The sequence below is a fragment of the Phaethon aethereus genome (assembly GCF_964289735.1).
Source record: "Phaethon aethereus genome assembly, chromosome: 11".
Taxonomy (NCBI): domain Eukaryota; kingdom Metazoa; phylum Chordata; class Aves; order Phaethontiformes; family Phaethontidae; genus Phaethon; species Phaethon aethereus.
The window spans coordinates 20,109,908-20,133,396 of NC_138587.1; the positions used below are offsets into that span (position 1 = coordinate 20,109,908).

General features: G+C 40.2%; 1 protein-coding gene across 1 annotated transcript; it reads left to right on the top strand.

Moving 5' to 3' along the window:
* Positions 1–3,049: 3,049 nt before the first annotated feature.
* Positions 3,050–21,598, top strand: SHISA5 (shisa family member 5; the record flags this gene model as incomplete). The annotated part of the gene is made up of 4 exons (XM_082004392.1): positions 3,050–3,096; positions 18,119–18,234; positions 19,190–19,408; positions 21,202–21,598. 4 exons carry the CDS (start codon positions 3,050–3,052, stop codon positions 21,279–21,281), a joined length of 462 nt encoding a protein of 153 aa, XP_081860518.1. The 3' UTR covers positions 21,282–21,598.
* Positions 21,599–23,489: the final 1,891 nt, after the last annotated feature.

Here is a 23,489-nt window from a genome sequence, read left to right on the forward strand (position 1 = left end):
AACTTAAGTTTGATAATTGTGTTCATACATGGCTATCAGATGATACCACTTAAAACTTTTTTTTTTTAGCTGTCCTATCTGTAACTATCTTAGATGCTTAAAGGATGGAGCATTTGGTCTTCCACGACTTTGTCATGTGGTGAGAAAAAGCAGAGGTGATCGTAGGACTTATCAGGTGAAGTGATCCTGATATCGTATGCATCAGTGACATCACTTTATCTGATGGATCGAATCCCGCACAGACGTGTGCAGGAAAGGTGAATGTGATCTGTAATGGACACACGAGAGGACATTTAACTTGGTCAGAGTAGTAGAGCGTTACAGTATGTCTGAGGGCTGAGCTAAAGCATGGCTGGAAACGGTCAGAGTTTTATCTGTTAGTACTTTGAAGGGTGAGCACCAGAAAAAGCTGGCTCATGGTAACGGTGCTGCAGCAGTATCTGTGTGCAAGCTGGCCTTGAATAAATGGGGTTGGAAGTTAGAAGTTTTGTTATTGGAATATTTGGGGACTTTTAGTAGGAATAGTGTAGCAGCTCTGCTCTTGAGTTGGAACTCAATCAGTTTGTTAAAGGATTTTTGTGGTACTGGTTTTGTGAAATCATCAGGCTGCTGTTTTGCAGGGTAGGATGAACTCCTCAGTAGCAGGTATACCAGAACAGGAGGTCACTTCTGCCTCCCTTAGCCCTTGCGTTGTGGTGGGTTAGGTGTACACTGGACCTCTTTTGAGGCAATTCAAATCCTTAGAAAAATGGTAGAAAATCAACCGGGGGAAAAAACGTCCCACAAGCCTGTAGTTGATCTGCTGATCAGCTGGTGAATTGAACCAGTTGAGGAAGAGTAGAATGGGTGCCACAGCTTATGGAAGAAGAGAGGAACAAAGTTAGAGAAGCCAGATTGTTCTTTGCTTGGTGTCTCTTACTGATTCAGCTCAGCTATCTGGCGTAGACCTTTAGTTTCTGTTGTTACTTTATGGTGCTGTGGTAGTGCTATTGTGAGATGTAGGGAGTAATTTTGTTGGTTGCTTTGTTTTGCTTGTAATTTCACAAGGTATTTTGGAATTGGTTTAGCTACCTATCACTTCCTTGTTGGTGATAGAGGAAGGAGAAAGTCATCAGGTGACATTACATGACTGCAGAGGGAAAAATTGGTGAACCGGGCGTCAGCATGCATAAACACCTTAGTAGAAGTACAGGGGTATTGGTACAGAAGTTCCTCTTTGCTTGTGTTTAATGAACCCGCACATTTAACCCCTTAGAACACTTTTAAAATCTTTTTAATGTTGGCTGAAATATTCAGGCATGTGACTATTTCCCTGGCATTGGTGCCAGAGAGCCAAGACTGGGTTTTCAGATGGCAAAATCGGTTTAAATACTCCAGGAAATGCCTCTTTTATTCTGAAGGAACATGGTTTGTTGTCTTTGCCTCTTCTTGTTTGTTTTCTCTGAAGAACTATGCTTGAAGTAATTAGAGCTTCTTGGATGGAGTGTGGTTTAGGAGCAAAATATCAGGGTATGTCTTGTTAATGTGATAGGAAGGAAAATGAGGAATAGAAACCAGCTAACCACAGCATTTATCACTGAAAACTGGAATGATACTCTTGCTAAAGATTATTCTTGGGAAATGCTTCTTTCTTAAGCTTTGAGAAGTATTTTTATGTGGCAGTTGGAAGGTTTTAATGTGCCATTCTTGCATTGCAGTCATTCAGGCTTGAGAGGGCAGAGAGAGAAAATGTTAAGGAAGGTATCAGCCCAATGCAATACTGAAAAGCATGGGATGTCCCCCAAGAAATCCATCCTAGTATATGAACAGCTCCATTTCCCTACCACTGTAGCTGCACCGGTTGAGGCTTGCAGTGAGAACATGCCACTTGACCGGTTTTAGTCCTAGGAATCTTTGTTTTATGACATCTCTGTTTTATGCTGTGGATTAACAAGATTGGGATTTTCCATGAAGCGGCAGGTAGAAACAACGAAGTTACGTGGAAATCCAAATCTGCAGTGAATGTGGTTGTGTTGCATTTTTTTGCATCAAGTCAAATATCTAGGAAAACTTAACATTTCCTTCTAACTGATCTTAGGGCTTGTGTGGGTTTTTTAGCAGATCTGGCTAGTCACATTGCTTTTAGAGTCTTTATAGTAATTTAGTAAGCTACTAGCAGATGTAGTGAAAAGAGTAGCACCAGACAGAGCATCTCGTTAGGTATATTTGCATCCAGTTCAGTCCTTTATGGATGTGTAAACAGCTGGGAAGACCTGCTTGATGAAGATGAGATACTTTGTGTGCAAGGAGTTAAATATTTGCCTTTGCTATACTGGTAAGGAAATAACTGCTTTCTAAAACTTAACCAAAATACTTGAAACGTATTTAAAAGTTAACCTAGGTGAAATGGTCAGTTTGAGAAATAGACGTTATATGATTATTTCTTTAGTTACTAACTATTGGTTTTTAACTTTTTTGCAGTTTTGGGTGAGGATTGTCAGGCATATATTGATCATCATGGCAAGGCACAACCTGCAAAATCCTGTCCCAACTTCTGCTGTGGAGATTGCATCCATCAATACTGTTGCTCTAATGCGTTCTTAAAATTTGACGAAGAACAACAATTTAAGTGTAATCTGCTTGTTGGAAGGTATGAGACAAACTGAATGTGTAATTCAGTATAAATATATATAATGTATAAAGGTTATAATTCTACCATCAGTTGACAAAAATACGCAGTTTAATGGTTAGAAACTTACAAAGGGACCTTTCAGCTATGCATCTGGCTCTGTCAGGGATCTACCTTAGTGCATGTAACTTAACTGACCTGTGAAATGGGAACAGTGAGATAGGTAAACTGATGCATGAACTGGTATGTGTTTTCTTGAGTGTTTTCAACTGCTTCTACCCTATTTAATTTTTCTTTCAGGATGACAAAATTAAGCTCTCTAGTGTACATTATCTTTCATAAGGATTTGGAACTTAGCCAGGTACTTGATTAAGTCATAAATTCCATTTTTGAGATGAATTCTCTTACTACAGGTCCTCTGACTCAAGCAACATAAACTACATGGAGTTTTTTCCGGACCCTGATGATTACATTTCTTCTGGCCCCAGGTAAGCCATGCAAAGTCTCAGCTTTTAGAATTACATTTATTTAGAGGTTCTGACGTGTGGAAACAAACTTCACAACTCAAAAGAGTTATAAAGCAGGTATGTTTATTACAGTGCTGGACACATGGGGGATATCTCCTCCTAACATGCGTGCGCTGAAACAAAAGTTCACCCTTTATATACCTTAAAGACATGAATGTTCACACATTTTCCAAGAAATCACTGCCTCCTTGCTTATCTATTACATTTACATAATGCTGGTGTTGCAAAACTACGCTACGCATGCGCGGGGGTCTCACGTGGTTGTCGGTGGTCGTTTGGGGACTTAGTCCCCTACTCCTTTTTCCCTTTTATGGTCACGGGTCTCTTGAGGATAATTTCTTCTCCTTAGATGCTTGCCCCTTCTGTTGTTCAGCCAAGCGGTTCCTTCTTATCATCCTTGTTAGAGCACTCCTGCCAGTCTGTCTCTATGCTCAAGGTTAAGGTATCTTCTCTGTTCTCTTTAATCTCTCAGTCCTTGCTCTTAACTCTTCTTTGTTTTAATTTTCATGAGGCCTGCTTTAGTCATGATTAACCGTTTACACATAGTTACAATGTTAGCATGAGGCAAATACAGCCTAAGGACTAAGAGTAGGCCGTTAAACATAATCACACAGTTATTGGGCTAAAGAATTCTATACTAAAGTCAAACTAATCATGTAATCAATAACCTTCCATATGTTAAGGAATTTTCAAAACTTACAGTTGATCAGTGACACATGCTAAAACCTTATGATTGTTTTACATCCATGTTTCAGTTCATTGTGTAATCAATACAGGCCAATAAAAAATGAAAAAAAAAAAAACAAACGCTGATTTGTGGGTTAAGAATTTGGAGTGCTCAAACTCCGTGTATGTGTGGGAATATCTGAAGAAGCAGGGCCATGAGGAAGACAGTGATGATTAGACCATAACGGTACTGGATGGGAGGTTGTCCTCTAAGTACTTGTGGGTGCTAGTGGGTTAAGTCCATAGCAGCTCAGTAGGAGAAGCTGCTTTTGTTTGAAGTATCTCCTTGCTTTTTGGCATCTTTTGCACTTAGTTTTTATCAGTATTTCTTGCTCTGTTGCAACCTCAGGCAAGGTAAATTCTTTCAAGTCGATGTGTTATGGTGGTGGTTACAAGAGCGCTGCTGTGGGAAGGTTTCTGTTTTTTTTTCACGGTGTGGAAGGCCACAGAGAGAGGACGAGCGTTGATTCAGAGCTGTGAATATTTGATCTATCTGCATGACTTTGGACAATTAATACTCCCGGGATCACGGAAAAGGGGGACCCAAACTCTCTGCTGCCGGCAGAAGGTGCGCGGGAGCTCCCAGCCGTGGCTGCGGTGCCCTTTAAGGGGGCGGGACGAGCGGTGTGACGCGAGCGAGGGCGGGGCCGGGCGGCGGGAGCGAGGCGAGCGGCGAGCGGGGGCGAGCATGGGGTAAGCGGGCGCGGCGAGCGGGGGCGAGCGTGGGGTAAGCGGGCGGGGGTCTCGCCGTGCCGCCGCGGCAAGCCCGGCTGGCCAAGGCGGGAGCGTACCGGCCGCACCGGAGCAGCCCTTGTGCGCGGCCGAGGTAGCCGTGGGAGCGGCATCGCCCCCGCCTCCCGATATAACCTATAGATACACCCTTCTGCATCCTATCCACGGTAGGAAGGAAGCCTCGCTAACGGCAGCGCTGCCGTGGTGTACGCCGGGGCCCCGACGTGACGAGGGTAAATGAATCTCTTGGAGCCTTGGTCTCTTCTGACCCAATAGTCTTCCACAAGGAGAGGGTGATGTAACAAATATTTTTGGAGGAGGGAAGCCCCTTCCTCCCTGCTAGGCTGACGGACCTGCCTTATGTATCTTCAAACGCGTGGTTCAAGTGCAGCCGGCGTGAGCCTCATCTGTCAGCCAGTGTTCACTCTTGATGCGTTTTTAGTTGAAAGAGGGGAAAAAAAACTTTCACATCTTTGGGGCTTTAGAGGTATTGAATCTGCTGGAGTAATAGATGTTAAGTATAAAGAATGTAATAAATACAATTTTTTTTCCCCCATGCCAACAAGCATAGGTATTAAAAAGCACAGAAAATGCAAGAATATAGTCTCTTAAACAAACAAAAAACCCCTCTACAATTGCTAAAGGAATTGTAACCAAGGCCCACAGTCCACAAAGGTGCATTTGTAAATGACAGAAAACATTTCGGAAGTAGCAGCTAAGTTGCTTTGATTACCGTTGTTTTCAACTATGGAATGTCTAAAAAGAGAATCATTGATGTCTCACCTTGAGAAAATGGGTCATTAGTGACTTTTCTTTTTCCTTGCAATTACATTATGGCTTTGAAAAATTAGTGTGTTGTGCGAAGACCTAGACTTAACGTCAAACTTACTGTCTGGTTAGGCAATTTTGATAGACAGATGGTAATTATTCAGAAATATCGCCCTTGAAAAGCCACCTGGATGTGACTCCAGAGGAAAACCACATCCCAGAACTTTCCAAAGTCACTAATGACTTTGGGTGTCCAATTTAGGGTATTTCAACATCGTGAATGAAAGTGAGTAAGACTTCCTGTGATTGCAGTTGGTAGAACACCAAGTAGGTTTCTGTTTCATTACAGGCTTTGCCCAGGTTTTTGTGTGGTGTGTGTTCAGGTTTTTGGGTTGTGTGTTTCATGTTTTTTGGTGGGTTTTTTTGTTTGTTTGTTTTTGTTTGTTTGTTTTTTTACCCAAGCAGTAAGTTATATTCCTTCTAGAAGAGTTGTCCCTGGTTTCTGCCTGCAAGGTATACTCCACCCTCTCGCTTCTTGCCAATTTCTTTTAAACGACAAGTTTTACATTGTTTCTTGATGACTGTGTTTGTTTAATACTTTACCGTGTGGAGAGGAGGGCTGTTGTCAGTTGAGATATTTCTTTGTATCTCCAGCAAGATGAGCATAGTCTTTAAACAGTTTAAAACAGGAGGAGGGGCAACTTCCTTTAGTGCCTTGTTCTTTCGCATGAGTTGCAAATACTGCCTTTGCTTTTCACAAGGAGGAGGTGATGGTTTCCTGGCACGAAGGGTCAGAGAGCATTTAGTTCCCCATTCTTGCATCAGGCTTATTCCTAGATCAAGTTACCACTCTGGCACATTGCTCATAAATCCTGGCTTTTTAAGAGAATTTCACCTCTCTGAGGGCTTGTCACAAACTGCATGTGGACTTGCCACTGGGCTGAGTGAGCTGGGGTGTCTCTTCTCCCTGCTTGGAAAGTCTGCCACAATTAAGCTCTAGTTCTATGGGACAGTTAGGAAAGGGTTCAGTCTAGTGGTGCGTATGTTCTTCCTTGTCTTGTCTAGCTGAGGAGTTCTTAGTTTGTTTCTGCTTTTGCTTTTTTTCCTGTGTTTATTCTGTGGTCTTCTGCAGAAACACCAGTTTTCTAGTAGGTTTCTTTGTATTAGCATCCTTTCAATACTAAATACAGAAAGATACTAACATGAGTATCAAGTGCTGTTGAGGCAGGGGTGCAAAAGTACTTGGGGCAACCCTATTAAGAGCAGTTCACAGTGCAAGCAGTTCATGTCCTATAATCTTCTTTTGGATACTTTAAAGACAAGGAATGACATTTGAAACAAGGATCTAAAACAATCATAAGGTTTTAGCATGTGTCACTGATCAACTGTAAGTTTTGAAAATTCCTTAACATATGGAAGGTTATTGATTACATGATTAGTTTGACTTTAGTATAGAATTCTTTAGCCCAATAACTGTGTGATTATGTTTAACGGCCTACTCTTAGTCCTTAGGCTGTATTTGCCTCATGCTAACATTGTAACTATGTGTAAACGGTTAATCATGACTAAAGCAGGCCTCATGAAAATTAAAACAAAGAAGAGTTAAGAGCAAGGACTGAGAGATTAAAGAGAACAGAGAAGATACCTTAACCTTGAGCATAGAGACAGACTGGCAGGAGTGCTCTAACAAGGATGATAAGAAGGAACCGCTTGGCTGAACAACAGAAGGGGCAAGCATCTAAGGAGAAGAAATTATCCTCAAGAGACCCGTGACCATAAAAGGGAAAAAGGAGTAGGGGACTAAGTCCCCAAACGACCACCGACAACCACGTGAGACCCCCGCGCATGCGTAGCGTAGTTTTGCAACACCAGCATTATGTAAATGTAATAGATAAGCAAGGAGGCAGTGATTGCTTGGAAAATGTGTGAATATTCATGTCTTTAAGGTATATAAAGGGTGAACTTTTGTTTCAGCGCACGCATGTTAGGAGGAGATATCCCCCATGCATCCAGCGCTGCAATAAAGATGTCTGCTTAATAACACTTTGATGTTGTTGAGTTCAAATTTCTTAAGTTTGAGTTTCATTGAATCACATTCTTTTGGAGCGTCTTAATGTACTTTCAGGTACTTGAAAGTGTTGCGCTTCCCAGAACACTGCATTTAGAAGCAAATGTAAGCATTTTAGGAAAAGTATAAAAGCTGGCGTTAACTCTGATTCAGGCTTCTTCCATTGTTGATCAATCCTTAAAGATCGTTTGGAGCTTTTAGGTCAGACTGTAGGCATAGGTTTCACATCACTAAACTTCTGAAATTTCGCACTGTTTTCTTGCATGCAAGATGACCATATGCAATTTTTGCTGCTAGTGAATGCATTGTGGCGAGGATTTGCTACTGGAAAGTGTTTAACTTTTTTTTTTCCCTCTTTTCATTTTATTATTGAATTTTCCCCTGCTTTGCTCTGGTTTCAAAGATGGATGGTGAGTAGTAAGGTTAATTCAGTTAGTTTTTCCCATTTCATTCTGTGGTATGTAGTAGTATTGCTTTAAGAAGCTGTGCTGAAAGCGGAGCACTGATTCACTGGAACATCCGCTGTCATAGTTTGCATTGGTAACATGGTTATTTAGCCTTGGTATGCCAATTTTCCAATAGCGACCCTTACTGGAAAAGGAAATTAGATGACTCACATCCACAATTCAAGTAATTGTGAAGTATATGAATGAGGAGGTGGAGCAATTCAGAACATCTGTATCAGAGTTACAGAAGAAGATAATGTAGTTGGGGCAGCTGATATCAGTCTTTCTAAATGGAAACAAAACTTTAAGTTGTCTTTGTACGCAGTTAACTGGATGCTGTTTCAGAATGAATATCTGCCTTGAAGGTACAGCAGATTGTGTAACAGATACAGTAATGCTTGAGAAAAGGCTGCTCATCCTTACGTGATAAGAGGGAGGCAGAATGACAGTCTTCCTGGGAAGCCTCAGCTGGCAGACATGGCACAGCCATGTTAGACTGGGGACGTGCTCATTTGGGGTTGGTCATGGGCTAATCAATGTGTTGTCTTGTGACTTGGTTCTCCTTTGAAATGGGGGAAATCCATGTAATTCTGCCTGCCTTTGATTGAAATACAGCATCTGCAATAGTCTGCTACGTGCATGAGTGGGCAAAACCAGTACATTTCTAACTGGAAGATGTGATTACCCTAATTTGCTGTCTCTCAATTTAGATGTTTTTAAGCGTATGTTTTCTCCATAGGCAAGGTGGAAAAAATACAGTGGTGTTGAATTATATCACATTTCTCCTCCTTTTCCCCATTGCTATCAGGGACTTCAGTTCACACTTTACGGTGTATTTGCATGCTCCAGCATTTGTAATAGGTTGTCAATGATAAGAAAATAAATTGGAAGATTTAGAGGAGATAGATAGAAGATAATTAATTGGAAAAGAACGTCTAGAAATATAAGTAGTCTTTAGTTAATAAGCAAGGGATTTCTCTTCCAGTACTGGTCCTCAATATTTTCTGTAATAAATCAGTTAAACTGCATACAGAGCCCTTTCCGTAAGGCTTGCATTCAGACATGGGCTAATCTCACCAAGGAATGTAAGCTTCTTGTCTAGAAACAACTGAGATTTGGACTTGAAGCTATTTAAAAAAATTGTCCTATGCTTTTTACTATCCTGAAAAGTAAGTACATGCTTGCACAATTTGTAATTGTAATTTGCATTATAGAGCATTTGGGTTTGTGTTCACTGCATTCTCAGAGAAGCAGCTACTTAAAGATGACAAAGCAGTTGTGAGTTGCCATTAATGATTTTTCAGCTGCCTGCTTCAGGCACTGGGTTTAATGCTTGTGCAGGTTCATTTACTCTGAAACCAAGATGGAGAGATTGAAAAATGCTGTCCTGCCTCAAGAGGCAGATGTGCATGGTTGGGTTAGCGTGCTTTTCTAACTGCAGAAGGCTGTTTCATGGCAAAAAACAAGACAACCTAGCCTAAATATGCAACAACACTGTAAGATTAATCGCTTGGATTATGTTCAGCAGTTCATTTTTCTGTGGGTGTGTACTTCATTGTACATGCTTACCAGGGTAGAGTGTTCCCTCTTCTAACTCTGGGCTTTGCTGTACCTCTACACAGTGTAACCCTGAAAACAGTAAATTTTTAACATACAGGTTGACTCTGGAGAGAGCTTGTCAAAGCAGCTGCAGGCAGGGGAACCCTCGGGGAAGGGTCCTATAGCCTGAGAAGCAGAGAATCCTTCCTTGAAAACACAGTTAAAAGAGCACGATTGTTGTGAAGTAGGATCTATGAAAGTTTGAGCATGTGGGTTCCAAAGCTAGCTCCAATTCTGCTGTTTCATATACTTCCATAAAATAGCCATGGCCTGAGGTGTAGGCAGGTGTATTTGTGACAGGTTGTGTTGTTATGTATTATGGGAGGAGGAGAATGTCCTTAAATTGCCTAGCCTCTTAAAACTGCAGTTGCAGTGTCTTCTGTGAAATGAACAAACTAGCTTAATTTCAGGAAACTTGCAAATGTACAAAGTCTTTTGACAAAGTCTGTTTTTATTAAAAACATTTTATACCATTCATTTTTAATGTGATAGTCCTCTCCATGTTTACTACTGTGATCTCTGGCTCTCAGTTCCACTGAGAGGTAAACTTAAACCTCTTTTTTTTAAGTTATGGAAGGAACCAGTCATCAAAGTCACTTTTGTGACTCTCACTTATGAAGGTCTTGTTATTGGTGGATAGCATTTAAATGGAGAAGTAGTGGTCAGCCAGATGTGACCTGAACTGCAGAGGTTTATTCTTATTTGTGCAGTGATAGATTTTTTCCTTGATGATCCTCATTGTGCTGGATGAGTAGTACTTCTCCCGAAGAAAGGGAGAGTGAGGCGGCATGTCAGTTCATAGTAGTATAGGATAATTAATTTAAACTTTGCCTGAACCCATTGGTTCTAACTTACGTAAGTGATGACATAGGATTAATGTGGGTAGAGAAAAAGGTGTGTTTCATGTAAGAGCTGGGTTATACGGTAAGCAAAGATGGTGGGTGTAACCTAGTGTAAACTTCCTTTGGTTGCGGTTTCAGTGTGTTTGACAAGTCTTACACCAGGTTGCAATTTGCCAGGAAAAAATACGTTGTTTTTTTTAAATTTAAAACTTTAACCCTTTAGCCAAGTTATTTAAGCAACTAATTAGGAACTCTGCTTTCTAAGAATTAGTATTGTATGGGCAGTAGCAAATTCATAGTATTGCAGTATTGTTGTTTATGTGAGGAAAGTTTTCTGTGGTACTTAAATTTGTTCTATTGATTCAATTAACCATTTCAGAAAAATCTCTCCCATTGTGTTTATATTGGTCCTAAATTTTAATTATGATGAGGGGTGACATCCTGTATAGTTGAACTGGGACCGTAATGGTAGGAGAGGAACTGTCTTTGCCTTAAATATCTGTGCCTGTAATCAATCTACATTCCCTTTTTGCTGCTAAAGGAGCATTTTAAATTTATTTATTTATTGTCCGTAGAAGCAAGTATTGTGTTCAAGGACAGTTTTTATGCTGAGGATCCAATGGATTTGTATGAAATTGTCTTGTGACCTGTATGAAGCTGCAGTGATAATTCTTGCACTGTTGATGGAAGACTTTAGTCCCTCTAAATACAGCTCTGACTTTTCCTCCTCGTTACATGCATATTTTCAATGTGCCAGTTACCTATAGTTATATATATACACCCCCCCCCATAATTATTCTCAAATGTCTACAAAGTGTGCAGTAGTAGATTTCCTGGGAACTTCCCTGGAAAATTGTATTTTCAGTATGTGTTACGAAGGAATTTGTACTAAATATGTCTGTTTACATAAGTGAACTGTTTATATACCAAGAAGAGATGCTTGTATACAACTTCCATAATAACCTGTTGGATCTGGGTGTCAGATGTGTGAGTAAAACCATGAACTCCAGGAAGTTCCCTCCCTGCCACTCTCTCATGTAGGCTGTCTAAGAACTTGTTGTGCTAAACCTATTACATGTTACTTGAAAAAATAGAAAAGTTAGTGTCCCTTATAGTAATTAACTTTACTTCCAGTAGGTCTTTGTGTGTTAAATTAAACTTTGTTTTGGGCTTGAAGTAACCCACACCGGTTTCCTATTTGAAACAAACAGAAAAAGGCACCATTCAGTACATATTTAGCAAACTTTTTCTCAAAAGACTCTTGCATTCTCTTTCTGTAACACTTTTGCAGTTGCAGAGCTTCTTGGCTTACCATGGTGGTGTTATTGTTGCTTTAGTACTGCTTCTCATTCTGGAGCTGGTGTGGCTGATGCTAAGGGTCACTGGTCTGTGCTCAGCTGTGTAGGTTTGTCCTGAGTTCAGGGATGTAGCTCAGGGTTGTTTAGACTGCAGATAAGCAGAGGTGTCCCAGGGGTTGTTTTGGGGGGCTTCTGCTGTGAACTTTCCTTCTTTTTGCGGGTACCAAGAAAGAACTATGGAAAGCTGTGATAAGTTTTAGTGGTTTTAAGTGGCAGTTAATCGTGTCCATGCTCAAGCAGTTTACAATTGGTGACGACTTGAGCTGGTACCGCACTGATGGGTTAGCCAAAATGAGATGAAACCCATCTCTTCACGTTAAGGAACTGTGTGCAGGCAGGACCCTAGGAAGGACACTCTCAAGTGGTAACCTGAGTTAACATTTGTCTGAAAAACCAGTGCAGACATCACAGTTCCACTCCACACTTCACTGCATGGCATAGCTTATAAAATGACTTAGCAGTTATTTAAATCTGCCAGTCTGATGAAACTATCAAGATTTCATAATTTTGAAACCATGCTATTCAGTCTGAGTCTTAAGTTTCCTGTGGCCCACCACAGGAATCACTGGGCCCTTGTGCCTTCTTGATCATGTAGAGATCTTGTTTTGGGGAGGTGGCCTCTAGGTAAAATGGTTGGAGTAGGCCATGGCTGGGACCAGCAATTAGCATGATTGCACCCTGACTATGAGGCTTAACTATATGGTGTATATTTTGATTGTCCATGTGGGCTGAAGCTGCTTTGGGACAAAATCCAGCTGTGCTAAAATAGACTGGTCAGTCTATCAAGTGTTGAACTCATGCTAATGTTTTCCTGTGAGTATTAAGCTCACAGAAATTTGCTTTTTGTGTAACAGTAAATAGGTTTTTTTGCATCTCTAGCAAATTGGTTCTTATGTTTTGAATCTTCATGCTAAAATATTAAACTGAGGAAGTGTGGTGTTTGTAAAGTTGTGAAAACTAATCCCTCTGAAAGACCCTTGGGAAGTCTTACTACTTTATCTTTTAAAAAAAAAAAAGTTTGTCCTTTATTTTCCTGCTGAGCTTTGGATGCAGTATGTGGCATTGTATGGCTGTTACTAAAATGTTGGACTTACGAAAGCATCTTGGTCTAGGGACTTGTTTGGTCATGCCCGATCCCCAAGTCAGTGCAAGTCTGGACATTTACCATTCTGTCACACTTCTGGGAACTCTATCCTTTTCTGGAGCAGTAAAGAATGATATGTGTATACCAAATTTTTTTTTTTAGACTTTTAGGAATGGCTTAAACTCTCTTCTGAAGTCTTTCCAGACGACCCTGTGTTACAGCTATAACTCAGTATTTGTAAATGTTTGTTTTTAAAACCAGCCATGCCTTTGAAAAGGGCTCTGCCAACATGTTTCTTGTAGCATGTAACAAATCTTGGAATAGATTAAAATTTGTGAAATAAACAGGCTGCTTGAACTAATTTTTCAGAACTAGGTGGTCTCATTCATTTGGGTATTTTTTTCTTTTTCAAAGACAAAAGTTGCAGTGTGTCTCATTGTCATGAATGCATAGATACGCAAAAACTTTTTTTACAGCAGGGCTTACAATATGTTGCCAACTGAACTGATTCAAACCATTAAGGAGGTTTAAAAATATGTTTCTGGAATTGAAACTTGGATATATTAAAAGGCCTTAAATATACTCAAGGCATTTTGCATTTTTTTTTTTCCACTTGACAGTGTTTAAGATTGAGATTTCTGATATGAGCAAGAACTGCCTGGAGAATTAACTTCTACAAATGGTACTACTTAGATCCTGGGCTTGATTTTCACATTCGAACATGGCCATTGTGTCTCATTCAGTACCAAAAGTAGTAAAACAGGCACTGGTCGCATAACTCCCTTTATTCAAAATATGTATCAGTTCACGTAAGTAGATAACTTTAAGGTGAGTCTGCAAGGTGTGCTAATTACATATACAATTTAGTGCTTTCCAAAGGTGAGAGAATAGGGGTAGAAGTGGAGTAGGGCAAGGAAGGAGAGGTGGTGGCAGGAAAGGGCAGGAAGTCATCTCTCCATATTTACTTTCCATGGATTTTATGAGAAGTTGCAGTTTATCGTTGCTGCAGTAAAACTGCTGTTAGGTTTGGTTTTGTTCTCAGTTTTGTTTTCTGTTAATTACTGGCAAAAGTTAGCTTTTATGTGAAGAGAAAGAAGCAGGAAATGGCAGTGAATGAGCTCAAGCTGTTTATAACAATGTCTGCTTTATTTAGAGACTATGGTATATATAATGTGGGAGTCTGGAAACCCATGTTCAAACTGAGGCCAGCAGAGCATTCTGATCTGGTGGTATGGCCACCCTGGTTTCTGCACTCTTGACGTTTGTTTGCAGAATGCAGGGGGTAAGGTGTGGTGGTGTGTGGGGTTTTTTTTTTTTTTTGCTTGGTTAACCATTCAAGGGAAAAGTCTTTAAGCTACAATTCCTCATTGTCTATTCTTTTTCATCTATGTTTAATGCTAACAGTTGGTAATTAATTTATTTAATGTGAATATATTTTTTCCGAATATTTTTCAGAGTCCTTTTAGAGAGATGCATCAAGTGAAAGCAATTAAATGAAGCAGTAGTTTTGTTATAAGAAAGGAGCTAGCATCTTTGTTTAAGAAAGGAGGAAGCATCTCCAGGCCTTCTGGAATTAGCATACTGTAAGAGAGTCTTTATAAAGTATCTGGAATAGCTTGTCTCCTGAAGCTTAGATGGTTCACTGAGTAAAGTATGCTGAGCACCATTCTGGCCTTGAGTAACATCATCTATTAGTGGGAGCTGTCCTGTACTCTTTTCAGTAGTGTTACTAGTAGGATTTTTTTCAGTAGTTCTACTGGTGAGATTACTGAATGCTCAAGAAGAGGTCCTCGGGGCAGTACAAGGACAGACAATAGTACACTAAGGTTGTCCCTGACCATTTGGATATTCCAAAAGTGTATTGCTAGTTGTGGGGGAAAAAAAAAAAAAAAATTTTAGAAAAAAAAAATTTTTAAGAGCTCCAGTGTTGGAAGAGGGTGTTGATGCCATGAGTTGCAAGTTCGTAGCATGTACTGTTTTGTTTTCTGTAAATGTCACTCTATCTTCTGCTGTTTCAAGATACTAGTCTGCATGAGCCCAAGCACTGGAAGGAAAATTACACTTCTGCTGTGAAGTATGTGATAAAAATGCCTACAGTAATCTGATTGTGTACAGTCCTTAGAATACTCTGGGAAGAACTAACTCCTGTCTGTTATTTCACTCACTGGGCTGTTTCTGAAAGGTTATAATTTTGGTCTGTAGTAATCGCACAGTATTTCAGTGGGTAAAACTGAATCACAGTGTGTACACGCACAAATACAGAACTGCACTCTGAAGTGTGTAAACCTGACACACCTGTACTTCAAATACTTGTCTTCATTTATCTCTTTAAAAGATGTATGCAAAATGTCATCGTGCCATGGTTGTGTCGTTTTAGCAAAGCCGCAGACAAATGATGAAAATGCACGGGATGTCTCTAACAACGGGGTGAAAATAAGGATGTGATGGGTTTTCTTCCCTGTGCTTTGCCTTTGTTGCTTTCCTTATTAGAGGTAGTAAATACACAATGAGATATGTGCTTCAGAGAGAAAAAAATTGTATTGAAAAAGGCAAATGGAGCCCAGGCTTCAAACCGACCAGCATTTATCTGTTGGTGGCCAGCTTGGCTGCAGGTGGGCTTGTGCTGTTTTTCTCTCCTATCATATCAGAACTGAATTTGGTTGTGAAAGATAAGGGCTGTCTGCCAGTTTCCTGCTGTGCTTGTCTGTTTATGATGAGTAGATGTTTTTTTCCAGTGTGTTTTCTCCATTTCTTAGGTTTCTGTAGTAAAGGCTGGGCAAAAAGAAAAGTTCAGAGAGGTTCATTGTCTGTAGAAGTGAAGAATTTGAGTTGTCTTTGTTCAGGCCTAGTCTCTTTCCTAGTCACAGGAATTTCTTTCCTTAGTGCAGTTCACTAGCAAAGAAGTGGTTGGTTGGTTCTTTGCTGCAGAAAAAGCCTGAGGAAGAGCCTAGAAAACTTTTTTCCTTTGTCTCTGCTAGCGTTGCTTGGTAATAACTGTGTGTAATGGAAATGTTAACTTCCCTAGTGAGAGAGCTGTCTCAGGGTTGATACCGAAGTGGGAACAAGTGCAAGGAAAATGCTGTTGACACTCCACAAGTAGCAGTAATTGTAGCTAACATTTGTTGTCCTGCAGTTTCTAGAGGTACCTGTAGTTTGTGACAGGCATTCATGCTGTTGTGAACATTGCCATCGAGATGGTTAAGCCTAGTGTATGAATCCATTGTGCACACCTCCCTCTTTCTTCTCCAGTGTATATATGGATTTATATAATCAATATCTAGTGAAGACCCTACATAACCTAAATTCCACAGGTCACTAATTTAATCCATATCTGCATACACAAGTATTCAGCTTTGTGTTTTCAGACTAACCTGGTGCTGTTGGCCTCATGGACGGGAGTCAGCCTGTGTTTCAGGATGTGGTATCATTGTGCGTGTTTTATCTTCCCCCTGAACCCCACTGAAGTTGCATTTGTGTCTTCCTTTTCATACCAGGCTTGAAAGAACAGGGATTTTCGGGTGGAGATGAGCTGGCTGTGAGCTTGCTGTGCCGAAGTGAAACTAATGCTTGGGAGGATGGGGGGAGCACTTAAATGGTGTTTGCATGTGCAAGTCGGCAAATGAAAAACATTCTGTAAAGGCGCAAATAACCGTGATGAAGTACACGTGCGTCTTTACGTTTTGCAGCTGTGTTGCAATCATCTGTTTGCCTTCCTGGCAGTGTTTCGAATGGGATTCCTGTGACTTCAGGAGGCTGCAGCAGTTCCTGCTTCCTGTTTCACATGTAAATGCTTAGGTGCAGTGACCATAGGCAATCCATAGTGTTAGAGTTAGTACTTGAGGAGTAAATCCATAATGTTCTAATTAATACTTCACTAAATACGTGTACAAGTTGGATACAGTTACAGTTAGATAAAATGGTTGCTCAGATTCTTGAAAGAGGTTTGACCCAAGCTTTTTCTTCTAGTTATTGCAGAAACAGAATAAAATTGAGGGAACCTCCCTTGGGGAGGGGGCGGGAAATGCATTTTTAAATTGAACCTCTTTTATTTGTCAATGCTTATGTTCAGTGTCCAGCTTACGGAGGGTTAAGTTGCTCTAGAAGACTGAGACGAGGTCTTCCAAATTTGGGCCAGGGATAGAGTGCTTTGTTGTTTTTTTTGTCAGTAATTTAACCTTCCAGTGTTGTTGATATTCAAAACCAGTTTTCACATTTGAAGGCTGTTTGGTAGCAAAGAAAAAATTGCTGGAGGTTCTGGACATGTGTCATTTTGTTAACAGGAAACTGAGCAGGAAAAATCTTCGAGTTCTGTAGCCAAAATCTCTACAAAGACAAAAACAGGATGGATATAAAATCAGCTCTCTACTCGTTATTTTAGAGCTTGTTGTTCATTAAAACTGACTTCCTGCAATTGTTCCCAAAACTGATGCATGGTGCCTTTTTTTTTTTTAAAGAAATAAAAATGCTGGAGACTTTGGCTTCTATGGAAGAAGTCCTTTCTTGATTTCAGACAGTAGGAAACACATCATGTGAATCAACATTTAAAAAGGAATTTCACTGGGCAGTTAATGCTTTACTTTTTCTTCCCTGTGTGGTAAATGGAACTTAGTCATCTCTGGAAGCTTTACGTCTGCCTCCGTCATTTGGTACTCATCACAGAGGTTAAAGCTGGTGTAATCTTTGGCCATTACGTACTAGGTTTTGGTGGCTGAGGTGATGTTTGTGTCTCCCATAATGCAGCATAACGTCCTCGCTGTTGCAGTAAAGTTGGCAGAATTTCAGATCTTCCAAACCATGTGAAACACGGCTTCTAAAACAACTGTTTACAAAGGCCAAGAATCTGCAGTGTGGAGAGGTCTGCTCAGTACCCAGATCGTCTCGAATTTGGGCCTGGGAGGCCTTATGAACGCGCAAAGAACTCGCTGGTCACCCTGAAGCCTAGGGTGCTCAGTCTCAGGCGTTGCCTACCTGTGTGTTCAGAGCTGTCAAGTAGGGCTTGGGAAAAGTCAGTCGTGAAACGAGTGATTTTGAAACCTTATCTCTGTAACTTTTTGGAACGCATAAAGGGACACACAGTTGCGCTAAAATACAGAAGAATCGCAGTCACGCTAAAAGGAGAGGGCCCTTTTCATGTGCGGGGGAGCGTGCTTCTTGGTGTAGCGGTTGGTCAGCTTGCGCTGATCTAGCAGACCAGACCTGATGTAGCACTGCGTTTGACAGCTGTTTCTTCTTCAAATGCGTGAAGTAGGAAGAGTAACAGATTGGAGGAGGAGCGATGTGTTTGCTACAGAAAGTTAGGTTAAAAAGCAATAAATTTGTGTGAAAGACTCTTACTATTTCTGGTGGTATCTTTCTTGCAGTTTTGGAACCCTAATTGCAATTGGAGTTACTGTTTGTGCAGTGATTGTAATTACTATTATTCTGTGCCTCACCTGTTCATGTTGCTGTTTGTATAAAGCGTGTCGAAGACCACGGCGTAAGTACCTGTATATTTATTTTCTTTTTCACATCTTTGAACAAGACTTCCCCACCCCCCTGGAAATATTTAAGCTGCTTCAGAATGTGAAGTTGCAGAGATACTTTGGGATGTTTTCTAAGTGTTTAGAAGTTCTCTTTCCTCACCCCCCTCAATGTATGGATTTTGGGGTTGTTTCTCAATGTATGGATTTTGGGGTTGTTTCTGGGTTGCTTTTGTTTATTTGTTTGAGGTAAGCAGGGGATAGAATGAAATGTTAAATTTTTCCCAGTCTCTTAAAAATGTACCTGAAAAATACTGTTGCAGTCCTGGGCCTTTGTTGTACAATCTTGAGCAAAGTCTCTAATGCAGCATAAAGAGGAAGGAGATCTTAAACAAATTATTGCTGTTTATTAGCTCCTACCGAATTGATGATGTAATATGTATTTGCTTTTCTGACTCTTACTTAGAGAAAGAAGTACTAACACATGGATGCTTTAGTGTGTAGGCAACATACAAAAGGAAACATGTGGGCAATCATGGTAGGAAGCTCCTTACCTAATAAAGATGATCCTTATCACCCTAATCCTGAAAAGCAGTTCACATTTAAAAATTAGTAGTTTTTCCAGTCTCATACCAAATGATAGGTAACTTGGCTGCAGGATTGAGTTCCTGGCTTTTGAAGAGTCTGAGAAAAAAATTTGTTGTTCTTTGTGGTTGAGAAAAAAGGAGGTAAGTTGGCTGCTGTGCCAGTATGTGGTGGAGGTTCTTATTACCACTGAGATCAATGGAAGGATATTTAGAGGCATACACTTCTACATCTTTCGTGGAACTTCAAAAATGAAATTACCCAGATTTTGAAGTGAGAAATTGATCTTGAGAGATAATGGTTTTTTTACATTACTGTTGTTGGCTGTCCCAGGTGATCTCCTAGAACCACCAGCACTAACCATGTTCCTTTTTTGCTTGTTTGTAGCTGTTGTGACCACCACTTCTTCTACTACAGTGGTTCATGCTCCCTATCCCCAACAACAGGGAGTACCACCCAACTACCCAGTAGCCCCATATCAAGGATATCAGCCTGTGGCTATCCAGCCACAACCGGGAATGCCGGTAGCACCATACCCTGCACAGTATCCTCCCCCTTACCCCATGCAGCCGTCGGGCCCCCCAGCTTATCATGAAACGGTGGCAGGTAAGGCAATGCTGAGTGTTTCTTAATCCCTTAAATAGCTAGAGACAGTTGCATTGGAGCCAATCTTATATTATTTGCACTTACTATTTTCTATGACTATATCAATGTAAATGTATGCAAATTATGTAAAACTCAAGTGATGATGGATGCTGTAATTCACCCTTGCTGAAGTTTCCCCATCACCATTTCTATGTTAAGCATTGCAAGAGGAGATGTAGCTGGAGCTGTATTGGCAAAGTTTGGTATGTGGGACTAGCAGTGGATCCAGTAGAATGTTTTACTAATTTGGTTGAAATTTCATATTAAAATCAAATTCCAACTAATATAGGTATAGTAGTTGGGTGTTTCTACATACCCTGTCTAATCTAATATTTGCGAGATATTTTAATCTATACGCAGATGGCATTTTCTAGTAGTTCATCACTGTTTATAGAATAACAATCTCTGATCAACTTCAGACAAGTTTGCCAATGACTAGCAGTGAGAATTATCAGAATCTTTTCTTCTTTCAAAGCATTGTTTTCCTGCAGCTTTACTATTGCTATTACTAATTGGTACTTCTGCTGGTAATAGCCATTCTCTGAACGATTGGCTCCTGGCTGTTCAGAGAGGCCAAAACTAGGCTGTTACCTGTCCTAGGATCTTCAAGCCCTCTTACAAACTCCACTGTTCATCCTTCTAGGTAACAAGCGAAGTATAGTCCTGAATAGTAGATAACTTAGAAAGTAACTCTTTCTTGATGACTCAAATATAAATAAAATATAAAAAGTCTGTTCATGGTCTTAAGCATTTGTAAACCTGTTAGAAATTGTACCTTAACGATGTGCAAAACAGCTGTGCATGTAAAGTCACTGACTTAGCAGGCCTGTTGGCTTTATTTTTCTGTTGTAAACTGTGAAGAAGGTGTGGGTTTTATGGAGATTACCCCAAAATCCTTTGGCTTCATCTTTATCATGTGAGGGAGCAAATAAACTAGTCATTTTGCTTCTCCTACTCTCTGGTTTCTCATACCGTTGCTGGTTTGTTAGTTATTAAAATATTTTTTTTCCCTGTGAAATTCTTAAAACACTTTCCATGTTGCCAGCTGGGAATCCCTCAAAATGAGAGCTCTTTCCTTTATTTCCCTTGTCTATTAACCAAGGGTCAGTCTCTTAATTAGGTCACATGCAAGGGAGACAATACTTGGTCTGTCACACAGGAGCCAGACCCACTCACTTTACAAGATCAGCAAAGGATAACCACACTTGTATGTTCCAGGGAACTGATCAGGTGCTCCCTTACTGGAACTAACTTGTGCTATTTGACAGACCTGAAAATGCAGATCCTGCTTGAGAGCAGCTTGCCTGAGAATACTGGAAAATAAGGATATCTTCTGAGTGCTATACACCTAGTATAGAAGTCAAACTCTTTTTAATGTGCTTGGTAGCAGTGGGATACTTTCTCCCTTTTATTTTTATTTTTTAATTAACTGTGTGACTCTTACCAGGAAAGTATTTTCCCTGAAGGAATCCTAAAATGCTTTCTCTAGTCCTTTTTCTTTTGCCCAGTGATTTATTTTCACTTCTCGGCATCCACAGAACAAACCCAAACCACAAGAACGAAGTTTTTTTGTGATCTTACTTTTGAAATGTGGATGCTTTGAGTTAGCACAAACTGTTCTCAAGTCCATTTAAGATGCTAGATAAGTTGAACCTCTTTACCATGTGCTCAAAACAGAAGTTGCTATTATAGATGTAGAATTCGGAATATAAGTCTTACAAATCTGTGTTTTTCTTGTGTTTTTGCTTTTGCAGCTGGTGCTGGAGCACCTTACCCAATCAGCCAGCCCCCTTACAACCCTGCTTATGTGGATCCTCAGAAGCCTACCTATTGAAAAGATCCTCTACTATGCTTCTGCATACAAAACTTTTTCAAGTATAATTTGTTCTGTTTACACCCTGCAACTGTAGTATATTTTTCTGGAAGACAGCGATCTTTTGTCTAAGTAAAGTGAAAGTTCATTCGGTATCTTCTCTTTTTAAATACTTCGAGTACGAGAAAGGAATGTTTTTTCTTGTGGAAGTTGTTAGTTTATACCTCAAGCAAATACAAAAAGATTTTGTTCTATATACAATGAGAAAAGCATGAAGGAGGAGTACTTCAGAAATAAGAACCACAGTAACATTTGCTGTGCAATAATTTTGAAAGGAGTGGTCTAATATGAGCATTGTCAAACACCCAAAGCTGTAGCAGTCTTTTGCACAGTATTAAAACATAAAAACAATCTCTATGAAACTACCTGATACGTTACATATGTTCTGCCTCTTTTGAAGCTACTATTGTTAGGTATGCTACAATGCAATACATTAATTTACCATTCAAAAGGGAATTTTCCTTTTTTGAAACGCATTTGCCTTCAGTAAGGGGTAACAAACCACGTTTAATTGTCTTTGGACTAGTTGGATTTTTCTGTGCTAAATAGCATGAGTTGATAATTTCCTTGTTGTCTTTCCCAATTTTAAGGCTCAAAAACTGTGCCTTCATTGGGTGTTTTCTCAGGCCATTTTCATTTATATCTAGAAATCAACAACAAAACCAAACTCTCTGCCACTTCATAGAAAAATAGATCAAAAGCTGAAAACCTGAGAATTCTTCATAAAAATTACTGGACAAGTATTTGTTGTCAAAGTTATTATTGGACAAGCTTACTTAAGTGATCTGTTGTTAATGAGTTTAGAAGAAAAACTAGCACCGTATCACGTTAAGCAGAAGTACCTGCCTGTGTTGAGTCCTGCCTCATCATAGGGAAGGAATTTATTTTACAGGAGGGATGGGATGTCAGAAGTAGGCTGGGGTCTGTCACTGTCTGTCTCTAGTGGGAACTGTAGATGGCAGGAACCTAGGGATGATAGATCTTTATAAACTCAGTCTGCATTTGAGTAATGATACGTGGGACAATAAGAAATCCCAGCCCAACACACAGTAGAGATTAAACCTCCTGCTTGCCTTCAACATTCCCATAAAGCTGAGCAGAAAACAAGAAGTCAGGGAAAGGAAGAGTGGTAGGATCTGGTCACAGCGAGGTAGTATATTTTCAAGAAGGTAGTGCTTGCAGTCATGAAATGTCTTGAGACATCCTCAAGACTGTTACCAATGTTTGCAAGGCTTTTGGCTCTATATGCCTTGTATTGATCAAAGGAATCATGAATTCTTTTGTCCTCTACAATTACATCTTTTCTAACACTGAAATACAATTTGTTATTCCTCAGTAGAGCTATCTAGTCTGTGGTATGTATCACTGTGACATAATTAGTGAAGTAATTTTGACATATCTCATACACTGTTTTAGAGAGGCCATTAAGCCATTTGTCCTGCGATTCTACATTTGGGGTATATTACTGTTTGAAAAACATTGATGGTGGCATTGTTTTACCTCATGATGGATGGAAAGAAGGCTGCCTTTGACAGCAGCAGTTTTTCTTCCTGATTCTTGAGTTTATTTCTGTGTTATTCCAATTCTTTTCAAGAAAGTCTTCAGGGCATTTCAGAACAAAGTTGTAGAAAGTTTTTAGCATTGTGATTCATGACAACCTATGCCCTTCTGTTACACCTCTCTGAAGTTAATAGCATGAAGTGGTGCCAGGAGGCACTTGCAGAGCGTTATGCCCTGTATCTGTGTGTTCCTCCTCTTTTCTGCCTTGTAAGCCGAGAAATTGGGCAGTGCTTCATTCCACTGTTAGGAGTTATGTGAGAAAAACCAAAAATGGACAGTGTCTCCTGTACGGAGGATGAAGTGTTTCCCTAGAAATTTGGAGTTTTTGTGGGTGGGTGGGCACTGAATAACTGCAGAAATAATTCCCTTGCTATAGATCCAACCCCTCTGTGTTTATTCATACAGAAGGAGGGCAGAGACTAGTCCAGCACCTTTGTTAGCCAGCTGCCTGGATGGAGTCTGGCCAGCGAGAGGCAGCCAGTGAGCACGGCTGCTGTGCAGCTCTCAGAGCAGAGGTACAGTGTTCTAGTGTTGGGCTTCATGAGGTGGTTACTCTGCACAGCTCTTCCTTTTCTCCATCTGATGTGACAAAGCGTACACTTCGTGGCA